This window comes from Xiphophorus maculatus, chromosome 10, assembly GCF_002775205.1.
Source record: "Xiphophorus maculatus strain JP 163 A chromosome 10, X_maculatus-5.0-male, whole genome shotgun sequence".
NCBI classification, from domain to species: Eukaryota; Metazoa; Chordata; class Actinopteri; order Cyprinodontiformes; family Poeciliidae; genus Xiphophorus; species Xiphophorus maculatus.
In genome coordinates, this window is record NC_036452.1 from 4,400,016 (window position 1) to 4,415,306 (window position 15,291).

The 15,291-nt window shown below is 38.5% G+C and overlaps 2 protein-coding genes across 4 annotated transcripts; both read left to right on the top strand.

Annotated features, from left to right (window-relative positions):
• The first annotated feature begins 445 nt into the window (after nucleotides 1–445).
• On the top strand, nucleotides 446–4,859 carry ndufa4 (NDUFA4, mitochondrial complex associated). Its single transcript, XM_005810596.2, has 4 exons — nucleotides 446–638; nucleotides 3,839–3,927; nucleotides 4,374–4,434; nucleotides 4,589–4,859. The coding sequence occupies exons 1-4, from the start codon at nucleotides 591–593 to the stop codon at nucleotides 4,643–4,645; spliced, it is 255 nt and encodes an 84-aa protein (XP_005810653.1). The 5' UTR covers nucleotides 446–590; the 3' UTR covers nucleotides 4,646–4,859.
• A 1,197-nt stretch (nucleotides 4,860–6,056) lies between these two features.
• On the top strand, nucleotides 6,057–14,989 carry cenpt (centromere protein T). Of its 3 annotated transcripts, XM_023340545.1 has the most exons (14): nucleotides 6,057–6,362; nucleotides 7,398–7,518; nucleotides 7,599–7,734; nucleotides 7,826–7,919; nucleotides 8,024–8,160; nucleotides 8,296–8,353; nucleotides 8,440–8,576; nucleotides 8,913–9,368; nucleotides 9,483–9,896; nucleotides 12,147–12,437; nucleotides 12,517–12,616; nucleotides 12,722–12,889; nucleotides 13,052–13,156; nucleotides 14,457–14,988. In XM_023340545.1, the coding sequence occupies exons 1-14, from the start codon at nucleotides 6,277–6,279 to the stop codon at nucleotides 14,584–14,586; spliced, it is 2,433 nt and encodes an 810-aa protein (XP_023196313.1). In that variant the 5' UTR covers nucleotides 6,057–6,276; the 3' UTR covers nucleotides 14,587–14,988. The 3 variants fall into 3 exon arrangements, with proteins under 3 accessions (XP_023196313.1, XP_023196312.1, XP_023196311.1); XM_023340544.1 differs by having other exon boundaries at nucleotides 8,024–8,151; nucleotides 8,913–9,896; nucleotides 14,457–14,989; XM_023340543.1 differs by having other exon boundaries at nucleotides 8,913–9,896.
• Nucleotides 14,990–15,291: the final 302 nt, after the last annotated feature.

Here is a 15,291-nt window from a genome sequence, read left to right on the forward strand (position 1 = left end):
CATTTCCTTCCAGAAGTGTTTGTGAACAAAATGCCAAACATCACCCTGACTTTACTAAGTGTAAAGCATAATATAGTTAATTTCTGTTAGTAATTCAGTTGAACAAAGTGGTATATTTCATGTATTTATCATCATAGAAATTAGAATGTTGCACAAGAACAATAAAGAGGTTTTTTTTTGTCCAAGTGTATGAATAAAAAGTTGAGTGGAAGGAAAAGGTGCACAAGCATAAGGGAGGATTCTGATGAAGTTTCGGCTCAATTCTTTGTGATTTTTTATTTATTTAAAAATTAAAAACAAAGTATCTTTCATTGAAATGCATCAAAGTTGTGGGCAAAATGTGAAAACGTGATTGTAAAAGCAGTGACGGGCGGCAGCAGGTGATTTTTCTTTAAGCGGTCCGCAGCTTGCGGTGTGACTGGGGTCCGTGTACCCGGCTGGGATTGGCTGGCAGCAGAGGAGTGGGTGTTCAGCTCCGCTGCGTGCCTCCAGGCCTGCAGAAAGAAGATCCGCAGCAGCTCTGCCTGTTTGTCCGCAGATTCCTATAAACCCAACAGACTCCGGTCGCTGTTGCGAAAAGACCCTCCACCATGTCCATGTTCTCGGTCGTCCGGAAGCAGATGAAGAGTCACCCCTCTGTAAGTCTCAAATGCTGTAATTTAATTTATTTATGTTTTCTCCTGTGCTTATTATCCTTATTTGACATTGAAACGTGCGCGCGGAGGGGGAGGCGCGTTCCAGATTGCTGAAATATTCCAAACAAAAGGGCGATCACTTATTAAATACTATATAAAATAAAATAAAAATCTATCCACATTAATGGGATCTGAACGCAACGTTTGGGAGGTTTTTCCTTCCAATAACCTTAAATCCTAAAAATTTGACCTAAATGGCTTATTTTTTTACACCAACAAATGAAAAAAGAATGGATGATTAAAACACGAACGCACCTAATTTGGGTTAATTTCTTTAGTAGAAACAAATGGATTGCCCTGGTTTTTCTTGCGGTTTCCCTTTCACCTGCTGGGATTTGCTGCACTTTACACTCAGGAGCCACATCTGGCCGAACCCAGCCGGAAAAGATCCAGATGAGGGGATTAATACCGCGGCCATGCATGGTGGTCGCCAAAGCACGTCTGATATCCATATAGGCCTGACTGACTGAAGTCTATTTTTCCAAGGACGCCGGGGTGAAACAGTCTGCTTTACGGCAGAGACCATATAAATAGGCCACTGGTATGTTTATGTCCTGTGCTGGTCGGTGACTCACCCATTTGCCAGTTTGTTTAGCTGGTTGGGGCATTTTGTCGTGAAGAGTTTGATTATCACACCAAATCTCCAATCTGGAAATAAAATTCAATCGACTTCAGAAGAATAAAACCCCCAAAATTAATGGATAAATGATTTCAAAACCCCGTATCCCATCCATTTCAACTGATTAATATATTTTGTTGTCGTGAAACTTTTGATATACTTTCAATATTCAATCTTTTTGGATTCACGCAGTGAATGTCGTCAACCCAAAAATAAAACTCAGCCCTCAATTTGCATTACTTAGCTAAACGGCGACATTAGCTGCGTTTCGGTTGACCTTAAAATTGCGCATATTTAATTACGAAAATAAATTATCTTTATTTAACGCTATTTCGAAAATTTGCGTCTTTCGGAGAAAAAGTGAATGTTTTTTTTTTCATAAAAAAAACGCGGTTTTCCGGCTGAATCGAAAGAAATGTCTTTTCCCCCACGTCACACGAGTCATGTGATCAACAACTGGATGTTGCTACTGGCGGAAATGACGAAGACTACAGGAAGTGGTAGAAGGATGATTGCCAGCAAGTTTTAAAATGACTTTCAGCTTGATCAAACTTATTTTAACTGTATTATTTATTTAATAGAAACACTGCACTTGCAAAATGGTGTTGTTGTTGTTTTACATTAGCTGAATATCAGCAAAGTTTTGTGCACATTTGTAATAAAAACAGCGTATGACAGGGGAGCGACTACATACTTTCTGAGGTGTTTGAGAAGAAATGAGGTAGCACCACTACACACCTGTAACTACAACACACAGTAGCAAGACAAAAGTAAAGTGTCATTTTATTAGTAACATAAACTAACCTGAATACTTACAAGCCTCGTCTCGATACTGAAATAATTGTCATCAATCTTGTCATCAAACAGGATTCAAATAAAATAAAATAAAGTAAAGGCAGTCACACTCACATGCATTCTACAAAGGATAGTTTTTCCACCATCATTTGGCGCCCTCTTTAGCATAGCACCCATATGCGCCGCCTATAGTGCATACTCACTTTTTTGTTGTTTTTGATGGAGCAGAAATCACTTATATTCATAGTTTATCTGTACTAAGAAAAAAGTTTGCCTTTTTTCCAGAGAAAGCATCCAGGGATGGATAAAATATTGTAAAAACTTTGTTGGATGAAATCAAACATATTTTGGGCTGAAATTGCCACTGGCAGCGTTGGGTTGCCGGTTTGAATCCCTGATCCTTTCAGCTTCAGTCTCTTTGTAAATGTATAAATTACTAAATGTAGACTAAAGCGCTATGGAGTCCTCTGACTTGGTAAGGCATTATACAAGTAAAAGCCATTTACCATTTCTACTATTTTACAGTAAAACATGGTGGGGGTGGTATTATGATCTGGGATTGTCAATGTTTATTTTAGTTTAATTGTACAGGTTGTATGTAATATTTTTACATCACATAAAGACTATATATGTGAAATAACAGGGGTTTATGTTATTATTTCTTATTCAATGTAATAAGGCTTTATTATCAATCAATCAATCAATCAATCAATCAAACTTTATTTGTATAGCACATTTCAGCAGCAAGGCATTTCAAAGTGCTTTACATCATTACAAACACAGAAACACAAAGCAATATAGAATCAATAATTAAAACACAGCATTAAGTCAAGTTCCATCAATAAATTTGTAATTGATTACATTTCAAATACAATTCTAAACAGGTGGGTTTTTAGTCGAGATTTAAAAGAAGTCAGTGTTTCAGCTGTTTTACAGTTTTCTGGAAGTTTGTTCCAAATTTGTGGTGCATAGATGCTGAAAGCTGCTTCTCCTCGTTTGGTTCTGGTTCTGGGGATGCAGAGCAGAACCAGAACCAGAACCTGAGAGGTCTGGAGGGTTGATACAATAACAGCAGATCTTTAATGTATTGTGGTGCTAAGCCGTTCAGTGATTTATAAACTAACAACAGTATTTTAAAGTCTATTCTTTGAGCTACAGGGAGCCAGTGGAGGGACTTTAAAACTGGTGTTATGTGCTCTATCTTCCTGGTTTTAGTGAGAACGCCAGCAGCAGCATTCTGGATCAGTTGCAGCTGTTTGATTGATTTGTTGGACAGACCTGTGAAGACGCTGTTGCAATAATCAATACGACTGAAGATGAACGCATGGACGAGTTTCTCTAGATTTTTCTGAGACATTAGTCCTTTAATCCTGGAAATGTTCTTCAGGTGATAGAAGGCCGACTTTGTAACTGTCTTTATGTGGCTCTGGAGGTTCAGGTCAGAGTCCATCACTACTCCCAGGTTTCGGGCTGATCGCTGGTTTTTAGTTGTAATAACTGAAGCTGTGCATTGACTCTAGATCTATAACTCTAGATCTATAACTCTAGATCGTTCCTCTTTAGGTCCAAAAATAATAACTTCAGTTTTGTTTCTGTTCAGCTGGAGAAAGTTTTGGCACATCCACACTTTTATCTGTTCTAAGCATCTGTGCAGTGATTGGACGGGCTCTGATGATAATACCATATTATCTGTTTATGTTTTGACACAATAAATGCTTGTTTTCTACAGCTGATCCCCCTCTTCATCTTCATCGGTGGTGGAGCGACGATGAGCATGTTGTACTTGGCCAGACTGGCCCTGAAGAATCCGGATGTCTCGTAAGTATCTCTGCACTGCAAAAACTTACCAAGTATTTTTAGTTTAGTTTCTTATGCAAATACCTTAGTACACTTAGTACACGATATGTAGGCTTGCTTTAAATAAATATTTCTTTAACATTGATGACACAGTACTAGATCCACTGGCAGATTATTTAATGTATAACAAGATATTTTCCCAAGTTATTAGTTGAAGTATCTGCCAGTGGAACTAGAACTTTTTCATCAACATTAAATAATTATTTACTTAAAACAAGCTGCTATATCTTCCTGAAAAGTTACTTGTAAGTTAGTTTTGTCTTATTTCAAGAGACTAGACAAAAGTTCTTGGTAAGATTTTGTGTTTTTGCAGTGTAACACGATATATAGTGTGATTTTAAGATCTTTTGGTTTTGTAAATCATCATATTTTAACCTCTGATATCTCCTACAATATGTCATCTTCAGGTGGGATCGCACAAACAACCCAGAGCCCTGGAACAAGCTGGGGCCCAATCAGCAGTACAAAGTAGGACATTAAAATAAAACACATGCTAGTTAATAGTTGTTATTTCTTCATATCAAGATGAAGCACAACTTGTGTTCTTATCATGCGTCAAAGTCCATGTTTCCTTCCTCACCCTGACTGTGTCCTTTCACGCCTCTTTTTCTCACTCTTCCAGTTTTTCAGCGTCAACACGGATTACTCCAAACTGAAGAAGGACCGGCCAGATTTCTAGGTCCTTTCACAACCGGGGTGCCGAGATTATGCACTGTTTTTGTTTCGCCAAAGTTCAAGTTGAATGTTGGTCATTTAACAGTTGATTGTCAGCAGGAGAGGAATCATAAACCTATACAAGTTTGAATAAAAGCAGGGTACCACCTGTTTTCTATTGATCAATTCTGTTTTTTTTGTCTTTTATGTGTTGTAAATTATTAAAGCAATTAAAATGATTAACCTCATTAGTATGTTAAGTTTAGTTATTCTCCAAGAGAAAACGTCACGGTCAGTTTGTTTTGCGCTTTGCTGGGAATAATTGTCTAATCTAGATTAAAAATAAATTCTTTCCCGAAGCAAGTTTACTTGAAAACAGGCTTCTGGTGATGTCACAAAAGGCAACAGATCAGAGATATTTAGAGTCTTCTTGTTTTTTGTTTACTTGCATCCTTTTCACATTGAATAGGACAGATTTTGTCATTAAAAATTCCCATCTAACCATTAAAGGGTAATAATATTGACATCACTTGGTTTTTACTTGACATGAAGGTTGAGTATTTAACCAGGCAGCTGTTTCTTCTCCAAGTTAAAATGTCACTGCTTCTGCTTTCGCACTAATATTTACATTTCAGCAGTGAGCTGCACTAAAGCATTGCCAGCCCAGTGGAAGCTGTGACTTTTAAAGCAAACTTTGACCCGTCAGAAGCAGAGGATTTCTATTACTAGTATAAAACATTATCAGTAGTAAACAGAAGACTGAACCCGCCTAGAAGACTTGCAGGAGTTGGGAAATATCACTCGAAATTGGAGCACGGAGCAACTGGAAGTGAAGCAAGATGTGACTGTGTTGTACGAAAAACAAACTATGAGACAGAGCTTCATCTCCTATCTGTGGGAAAATGCATGAAAATGTACCTCTACTGAAAAAGAGCAGGGTTGCAAAGAAAGAAAGCAAAAAAAAAAAAAACAACAAAAAAACAAAAAACACGGTACTTGAGTTCAAATAGAGCCCTGGCTATTTTGTCATATCAGGCAAAATTTCTTTGCAAAGATCCTGAGAACTAATTTCATTATTTTATATTTTTATATACATATATTATAAAAATATATATTTTACATGACAAATGGCCACAATAATTATAAATAGTGCAATACAAATACAATTAAAAACAAACAAGTTCAATTAAATTACATTGAACAGTATGTTGCAGGTCTAATAACAAATTTTAATGAGGAATAATTGAAAAGTGTAGTCACATTAGAATATATTTTTGCCATGACGAATATGCAAGAGAAAAACAAAAAGCTACATTTGTCAGTTCGATGTAAAGCCGCTAGAGGGCAGCAACACAGCAATCGAAGCACGCCACGTTGAAGAAGAAAGAAGGTAAAACTTTCTTATCGCGAGACTACACTCAAATATAGCGCGGGACCGTTGGTAAAAACATTCATGTTGAACCAGAAAACAGTTACAGCTTAGCGCATACGAATGTTATGGTAATTTAGAGTCGAGTGACAGTAGTTTGCGCCCTTTTTGGCTCTCTTTGGTTGGTAAAACTTCGCGCTGTTGTGACAGTTTGTCTGTGGCTTCAGCTTGTTGTCAGACGGAGTTTCTCTGAGGTTTGTTAGCTGGATTTTTAGCTCGGCAGGCTAATGGATTCTACCGAGGATTTAACCCCTCGAATTCTCCTCAAGCAAATTCTGATCACCGAGCCGCCCAGGACTCCTGTCGGCAGCAGGTACTGCCTTCTCTTTCAGGGAGAAATAGTGTTTTTTTTTAAAACAAAGTTTAAAAGTATAAATGACAAACCCCGTCACAACATCCTGCCTTTTAAGCAAATGACCAAAATTATTGGCTCTCCTACTATCGTATTGTACTACATTTTTTTCTATTCTCCAGCTTAGACACAGATTTTCTGTATAGTTTAATTAGTAAAAATATAGATTTATGTTTGTTCCTGTGTTTATTTGGACAATTATCTTTGATAATTACTCTGCCAGGTACGACCTATTTTCACTTCTCTAACAAACGCGATGACCTTGTAATAAACCCTTTTGGTATTTTACAGTGTCTTTAAATTTAAGAGGCAGTATAGACTTTATCACAGTATTTTCTCATTTGTTGAAAAAAGTCTGACCACAATGTACAACTGGATCGGAATTAACTTTTAGGTGAAAACAAAATGTACATTTACTGGACGAGAAATTGTCCCAGAAGTTTGTGCGATAAACGATAACGTTGTTTTGAGGCCATTTTCAAGTACTACTATGGAAATGGTATAATAATACAAGAACACATTCTCAAAAAATCAATGAACTTTAAATTCTAATCCAAAATAAACAAAACAACAAATAAAATGAATTATAAAGTCTCTGTCCTTCCAAAAATGGCTAGACCAAAGCAGCAGACTGAAGACTTTTGTCTTCCAGTTTTTGGTAGAAAAACAGAGAAAAGAAAAAAAAACAATACATTTTACAATAATAGAATTATTGACTTTGTTTAAATTTGTTATGTGGTTAATTTATTTATTGCTTATTGTGACAGACATGTTGTGTTAAAAGATGCGTTGACTTTAAGATATTACACTTTGCTGCAATTAGCTAACAGTTTTATTTTTTTAGACATATCCAGTGTTATAAAGACATAATAGAAACGGATACGTTAGTTGTGTTAACAGGAAGTCGCTTAAATTTAAGAATTTAAAGGTGCAAAAAAAAAAAACCTAGGAATTTTGATTGAAAATGGATAATTTTCTTCTCTGTCTGCATGTCAGTGAGCCCCAGGCAGCAGGTAGCAGCGAGCCGCGGCGCAAGAGCAGGCGCAGCGGGAGAGATGCTGAGCCCAAAACTCCACAGAACATCCTGCGTCGCAGCCTGAGGAACAAAATCCAGGAGGTGAGAAGAACACAAACGACTCGGTTGTGGAAGGTGGCATCAGTTGAACCCTCTAAATCTGACCGTGCTTTTGTTTTCAGAATATAACCAGAAAATCCCTGCCTCTCAAGCGAAGAACCGCCTCCGCTGTGCTCAGACAGCAAGCTCCCTCCTCCTCCATGATGTTTGATGATGGAGAAACTCCCAGGCATTTACTCAGGAACATCCTGCAGACAGGTGAGTGGCTTTATCCGCCCTTCTGGTTCTCAGTGAGGCTGATGTTCTTGTTTTCCTCTTTACATCCATGTCGTTTGGTTCTGCTTTTCAGAGCCTGTGAAGTCCCCAGTGGTTCATGACAAAGGCGCCCCTGCAGAGCTGCAGCCTCCTTCAGAAGACAATACAGTTACTAGAAGTCGGTCTAGGTGTGTTTAAGATGACTGTTTGGTGTGAAATCTAACGTTTTTTCTGTTTCTCAGCACCTTTATGTTGACTGTTTGTACATTTATGTGTTTATTTTTGTGTCCAGTTTTGAGCTGTCGGGTCTGGATCTGCCGGATGTGACGATGGGGAACATTGCGAGCGCCGCTAAGGGCCTGAGCAGAAAGAGACCGCGTCAGAGCCTCAACGTCACCGCTTTTGAAAAACGACTCAAAGGTGAAAACGGTAAAGTTAAACTTTATTTATTTATTTTTCTGTGAAAGATTGTAAACATTTTTACTTGTGACCCAGTGCTGATACGGACTCTAGAGTTAACGGAGTTGTTATATTTATGTGTTTTGGGGATTTTTATGCTTACAGCTGCTGAAGAAGAACCAGAAAATTCAATCGGTGATCATTCATCTCTTTCCCTGTCAAGGTAAAGTTTAAAAAAAAAAACCTTCCAAGTGAAATAAGTATATTTATTTAGTATAAAATGATCTGCATGTTCTTTCTGCCGCTCAGCTCCTCCTCCCTGAGTCTGAAAACCCCGTTTGTTGACGTTCACACTGAGAAGAGAGGCCTTCAGAGACGAGTTTCGCGCCGCAGAAAGATCACAGAGGAAGAGTTTTGTGCTGCCCTCAGCAAGCAGCAGATGGGAGGTGATTCTGTCTTTTCACTGCAACCAAAAGCTTCTGTTCATTAAATTATTCTGATTCTTTATAGCAAAAGTGTCAAACTTGAGGCCCGGGGGCCAAATCTGGTCCGCTGTAACTTTTTATGTGGCCCTCTAGAGTCCAATAAGTTCCTCCAGTTTTTCACAAATTTGCAAAATTCACATAAAATCAACAAATCCCTACTTCTTATTTTACAGCAAATCTTTATTATCAATAATTGGATCGGGACCGATACAGACATTGTCAAATTGGTGCATCTCTAGTTTTAATACAAGAACTTTCCTTTTTATTTCGGCTCTTTTTCTCTACATTGTGTTCCAGACGTGAGCCGTGAAGCACTTCAGGGGCGAGAGGTCGGCGGCGAAGACACAAACTTGGCGGGAATTACGTTGGGTCTGAGCAAACTGAGCGAGCCCGACGTCACGGTCGACATCGTGAACTGCCAGACGGCTCTGTACGACCAGCATGACGCCCTGACCTCCAACTTCTCCATCACTGCCACTCAGGATAAACCCGCCGTCATGGCGACTCAGCTCCAGAGAGACATACAGGAGGAGGAGGAGCACAGGGATGAGGAGAGACAGAAATCAGCTGAAGAAGAAGAAGAAGACGTTGTGACCAACATGGAGGAAGATGAAGGCAAGGAAAATGTTGATAAAACACGAGATGTTTCATCGAAACCTGAGGAAAAGGACGATGCAGTTGGATTCCAGACTTTTGATCTGGATGATGGAGCTGAGGCTGCAGTCGATTCTCAGTCTGAAGACGTCAAAGGAGGCTCTGAGGAAGAGGAGGCTGCAGTGGGTTCTCAAGCTGAGGATGAAGATGTGGAGCAATCCCCAACTGAGGAAGAAACTGCAGCCGATTCTCAGTCTGAAGACGTCGAAGGAGGCTCTGAGGAAGAGGAGGCTGCAGTGGGTTCTCAAGCTGAGGATGAAGATGTGGAGCAATCCCCAACTGAGGAAGAAGCTGCAGCTGATTCTCAGTCTGAGGAAGAAGCTGCAGTGAGCCCTCAGGCTGAGGATGAAGGTGTGGAGGACAGTCCTCCTGAAGACGCCGCAGCAGCTTCTCCGTCTGAGGAAGAGGAGGCTGCGGCTGGCTCCCAACCCGAGGATGAAGGTGGATCAGTAGTAGGAGTTAATCAACTCCAACGTGACGACGAGGAAAAGTCGGACGGAGCCGATCGTCAGACTGACCAAGACTATAACGATGAAGAGAGGAATCAGGAGGAAGAGCGACACATCAGTCGCAGGGCTTTTCGCTCAGAGGGCGGGCTCATTCTGCCCGTCGTCAAGGCGACAGAAGGTACAGCTACTCACCTGTTGGCGTCATCTGCTAACTTTACAACCCAAACTGACATTCTTACCCAAGTTATCAATTTATGAGTTTATCTAAAGTTGATTGATATTATCGATCGGATAATAGTTAATCGATAGGCGGCCATTTTCTTAAAAACCTCTCGTATCAAGAAGGATGACCGTCTTTCCTAAATCGTTCATAATATACTTAATTTAACATTATTTTGTGTCAGCTGTATTAAATACTGACTGAATAGACTGACAATTTTGTTTTCACATTATTAAACTTGGACATATTTATAAAATATAACTAAACAGGAACCTCAGGCTGCTGAATAGAAAAATTAAATATGTTAAACATTAAATCCCCCATTAACAGAGATATGGTCACGCAAAGTGGTCTGTGGTTGCTGTAGAAGGAATGTTGACGCAATTAATGGAGAAAAGTTTTAACCTACGAAAGGTCATTTTTGAATAAGAAATTGATGCAGCTCGGCTAAATGAGCGCTATTAAGGTGAAAACTAAAGGATTTTGTCGAGTGATTATATTTCAAAACAACTTAAGGAGTTTGAGTGTTTTTATTTCAAAGCCAACACGTAGAAAGTGTATTTTGCATCCCGTACCGGACTCTGTCTGGACCGTTACTCTTTACCGTTCCCTTATGGGCGCCATCTTTGATTCCGTATCAGCGGCTCCGCTTAAGGAAGACCAGCGGCGCCCTCTGCCGGATGGCGGTCAAACTACAACACTAAAAGAAGGTCAAAGCAGACGTTATTAGTCAAAAGTACGGTGGCCGACAGGTGCAAATGCGCAGCAAAAGAGAAAACATGCAAACAAAAAAGAAGACACCCCCGAATGAAATGCAGCAAACAAAAAGAGAGACGCAAACACCCCCGAATGAAATGCAGCAAACAAAAAGAGAGACGCAAACACCCCCGAATGAAATGCAGCAAATAAAAAGAGAGACGCAAACACCCCCGAATGAAATGCAGCAAATAAAAAGAGAGATGCAAACACCCCCGAATGAAATGCAGCAAACAAAAAGAGAGACGCAAACACCCCCGAATGAAATGCAGCAAATAAAAAGTGTTGAAAACGGAAGTGCTCCAGACCACTAGGGGGAGTCAAAGAAAATAGTATTCATTTCTATGGGACCAGATGCAAGATTCTTCTTCTTCTTCTTCTTGGTATTTATTGGCGGTTGGCAACAAACTTACAGTAGCATTACCGCCACTTACCAGTATGGAGTGTGGTTCGAGATGGTCTATAAACTTTCACTTTCTACCTTTTCCCTCCATTAACTCCTGATTAAACATACCCCCACACATACACACCTGCTTATATTATCCAACTTGCTTATAACTTTATATACCCCTCTTTGATATTCTTTACACATTCACACCCAACTTGCTCTACTCATATCCTATGAAATAGCTTTGTTTTTTTAAGATACCGAATAATTATTTGAATATGTCTACTCCCGAAATCTCTCCTCAAAAATTCTATTAAATTAAACCTTTCTTTAATACCTACACACTCTCTCAGCATGCATCTTCTCTCTTCTTCATACTTACAACACTCTAAAATAACATGCTCTATTGTTTCAGACTTCTCACAATAATCACACTTTCCAGATGCAAGATTCAGAGAGATACCTTTACTTTCTTTCAAATTTCTTTCTCTGAATCTTGCATCTGGTCCCATAGAAATGAATACTATTTTCTTTGACTCCCCCTAGTGGTCTGGAGCACTTCCGTTTTCAACACTTTTTGTTTGCTGCATTTCATTCGGGGGTGTTTGCGTCTCTCTTTTTGTTTGCTGCATTTCATTCGGGGGTGTTTGCGTCTCTCTTTTTGTTTGCTGCATTTCATTCGGGGGTGTTTGCGTCTCTCTTTTTATTTGCTGCATTTCATTCGGGGGTGTTTGCGTCTCTCTTTTTATTTGCTGCATTTCATTCGGGGGTGTTTGCGTCTCTCTTTTTATTTGCTGCATTTCATTCGGGGGTGTCTTCTTTTTTGTTTGCATGTTTTCTCTTTTGCTGCGCATTTGCACCTGTCGGCCACCGTACAAAAGATTGGAACTAATTTGAATCTAATAAACCATTAATTAACAATTAGTCGTATTGCTACATAAGTTTATGAAGACATTTTTTTTAGAACAGTAGCTTATGGATCTGGATGAAAAGAAATGATGAAAGGAGAATCAAATGTGTTTTTCTTTTTAAAAAAACAAATTCCTGCCGTTTTATTTTTATAGGTCTGTCATTAATAAAGTCCAAAAGCTACAGCACTCTGGGTTTGAACACCAGTTTGGAAAGAATCCAGGATCAAACTGGAAAACCAGACTGGGCCAAACCTTCGCTCCAACATCTGGACGAAGATTCCTGGGATGTAAACGATCCGGCGGACAGAAAAAACGCCCCGTTCCACCTCCTCCGTGTCAGCCATGATGCAGAGGTCAGCAGGCAGCAGGAGGATGTTGAAGCTGCCGCAGAGGAAGCCGGGGAACAGGAGGAAGAGTCGGATGAGGAGGAGGATGATAATGAAGGTGAAGGCTCGTAACTTTTAGTTTGTGTGATTCTTCATATTTAAAAAAGTGATCATAATTTGGATTCTTTAAAATCCAGATTTCCCAGGCAAGACGCCAGCTTTTGTCAGAGAGAAAATAAAGTTTTTTACCTCCAGTCCTCCAGCGTCGCCTTCAGTTTCTAAAAATCTCCCAGCAAGGCAAGTCACATTTCTTTCTGCAGCGTTAAACAAGCTTTCCCCAGTGAAATAATGTGCTGAAGTATAACATTTCTCCTATTTACTGCTTGTTCTTTATCCTTGCAGTAGTGCAAGCGAAGCTTTACCTGCAGTTAAACCAAAGCAGGCGAGACGGCGGCAAACTGGGCTGTCCAGGAGGGAAACCGTCCTACCAAAGACCTACCTGACGAGTGTCTTCAAGCACTTCGCCAAAACAAAAGTCTCTGCAGATGTCTTCCCCGTCCTAAATGAGATGTAACAAAAATAATACTTGTTTTGTTTATACAAAAAAAAATCAGTGACTTCATTCTGAAAAGCATTTTTTTTTACTGCTGTTCTCTGTTAGATTTTGATCCTGCAGAAATAACCGCAAACAGTTTTTACTTTTGTAATCGATGCTTATCGACTTTGTGGCAGAGTGGATGAGTTCTTCGACCGTGTTGCTGAGGACCTGGAGACGTACGCGGCCCACGCAAAGAGAAAAACTATCGAAGTTGAAGATGTTGAGCTTCTGTTGAGACGGTACGTTTGAATTTGACATGTGTCAAACTCGAGGTCTGATTAATTGCTATGGTAACAGGATTTAGTGTACTCTTCCAGTTTCTGTTGAGTTTTTAACGTTAATTTACGGGTTTTAAAAATATTTTTAGACAGAAAAAAAAATCAGATTTAAAACATTCATATTCAATCAGACAGATTTCCTCATGTTGATTCCAGAGATTATAGTTGGAGACGCACCGATCAGCTGCTGCAGGCCGATACTGATCACCGGTTTTACTGGTTCTTTGAAACTGTTTTCACTAAGCGGTTAAATGTAACACATTAACCACAACTTCCTGATGGAGGCAACAGTTTTAAAAATGAAGGATGTGCTTTATTCTATCAATTTATTTATCAAAATGTATGTGATTTTCACCAAACTTTAATGTGCATGGATTATATGCTGTTTGCTGTGTTCACAAAATAATTTTTTCTGTTTTTCCCCTAAGAATCAATCGGGGGAGAATCGTCCAATTTTTATAACTTTTAGATTATTGTTTTATGATCTGATTTGACATAAAACATAACCAACATCCTTAAAGGTATCCTGACGCATTCAATAAATTAGAATATTATTGAAAAGTCCATTTATTTTATTATTAAGTGAAAACATTATGTAGATTAATTATACACAGATGGATGTGCGAAAACCTTTATTTCTGTTATGACGATTTTCAGTTTACAGTTAATAAAAACTTTACATTTAAAATTAGAATGTTACATAAAACAAATTTTAAAAACTATTTTTAAAAACAGAATAGCATTAGCTTCTGCCCGGGATTCACAAACCCACAGAAAATGCTGCAAAATGTAAAGAATCAAATTTACATTTTTTCTCACTTTTATTTACTATTCAATAATTATTACCATACATTTATTTAGCATAAACTCTTCCTCTCTGACACCTTCTGATTTTAGTTGGCAACCAGTATTTTAGAGGAAATTATCAGGTAATATATCATGACTTTATTAATCTGATGAATAATTTACCAGATGAAATTTTCCGCCACAATCCCCTTTTGTTAATAAAATATGCAATATTTTTATATTAATCCCATAAAATTTTATTTAATCTTTTTTTCTTGGTGGTTCCTTCTGACCGTCCATTTCTAGCTTGAAAATAAAATTTTCCTGACTGTGAAAAGCTCAATCCTGCATGGTTGAGTTTTACGTTTGTGCTGAAGAAAAGGCCAGGGACCGCGACATTTATGAATTGTTACTTTATAAATAACTCTATCAGTTTTTAACTCATGTTTGTTTGTTTTTTTCTTGCATTCTGCAGGCAGGGATTCGTAAACGACAAGGTGCCAGTGGAGGTTCTCATTGAAAAGTATCTGCGCTTGGACCAGCGAAAGATCCTAATCCCCATCGCAACCAGTGGAAATGTTGTGATCCCTAAAATACGGAAGTGAATTCTTTTAAAGCACCTTTTTTGTCTATTTATCTCTGTAAATAAATGTTATTTCTATATGGAGTTGTTAATTTCTTTCTTTCTATTCTTTCCATCATTGTATTGTTTTTTTTTCTTCTGTATATGTAAATGTTGAGATGGTTGTGCTCTGATAAGTGGGATTGTATTAATTATCTTTTAATTTTATTCTCTTCTGATTGAAAACACAAATAGGTATCGTTTCAGCCATTAATAAAGATTATTTGCATAACAGAAATCATTTTAGACTTTAAATTATTTTACCTGCTAGGTATTATGAAGCAACTTGCAGCTGTAGCTGAACTAAAAACTGATTTTACATTTTTTCGCTTTTTATTTTTTGGGAATTTTAGGTTGAAAGTTGTCAGATTTCTTCACTATCCACTAGATGGCGCAAATCACCTGAACTAGTCCAGGTGACTTGCGCCTTCAACAGCTCTCTTGTCTAAAATTAAAGGAACTGAAACCAAATCCCAAAACTACTGCAGATTTGTCCATTCATTTTATTGCCTGTTGAAGTCCAATTGGAAATGCTTTCTGCTAAATAATATGCAATATTTCCATGAATGTTCGCTGGTTGCAGCTAACTTAAACTCAAGCTGTTGACTCAAAAGCATGCATAGTATTCAATTTCAGGTTTTTTTTATACATTAGGATGAAAATTAACCAATTTATTTTGCGCTAATAT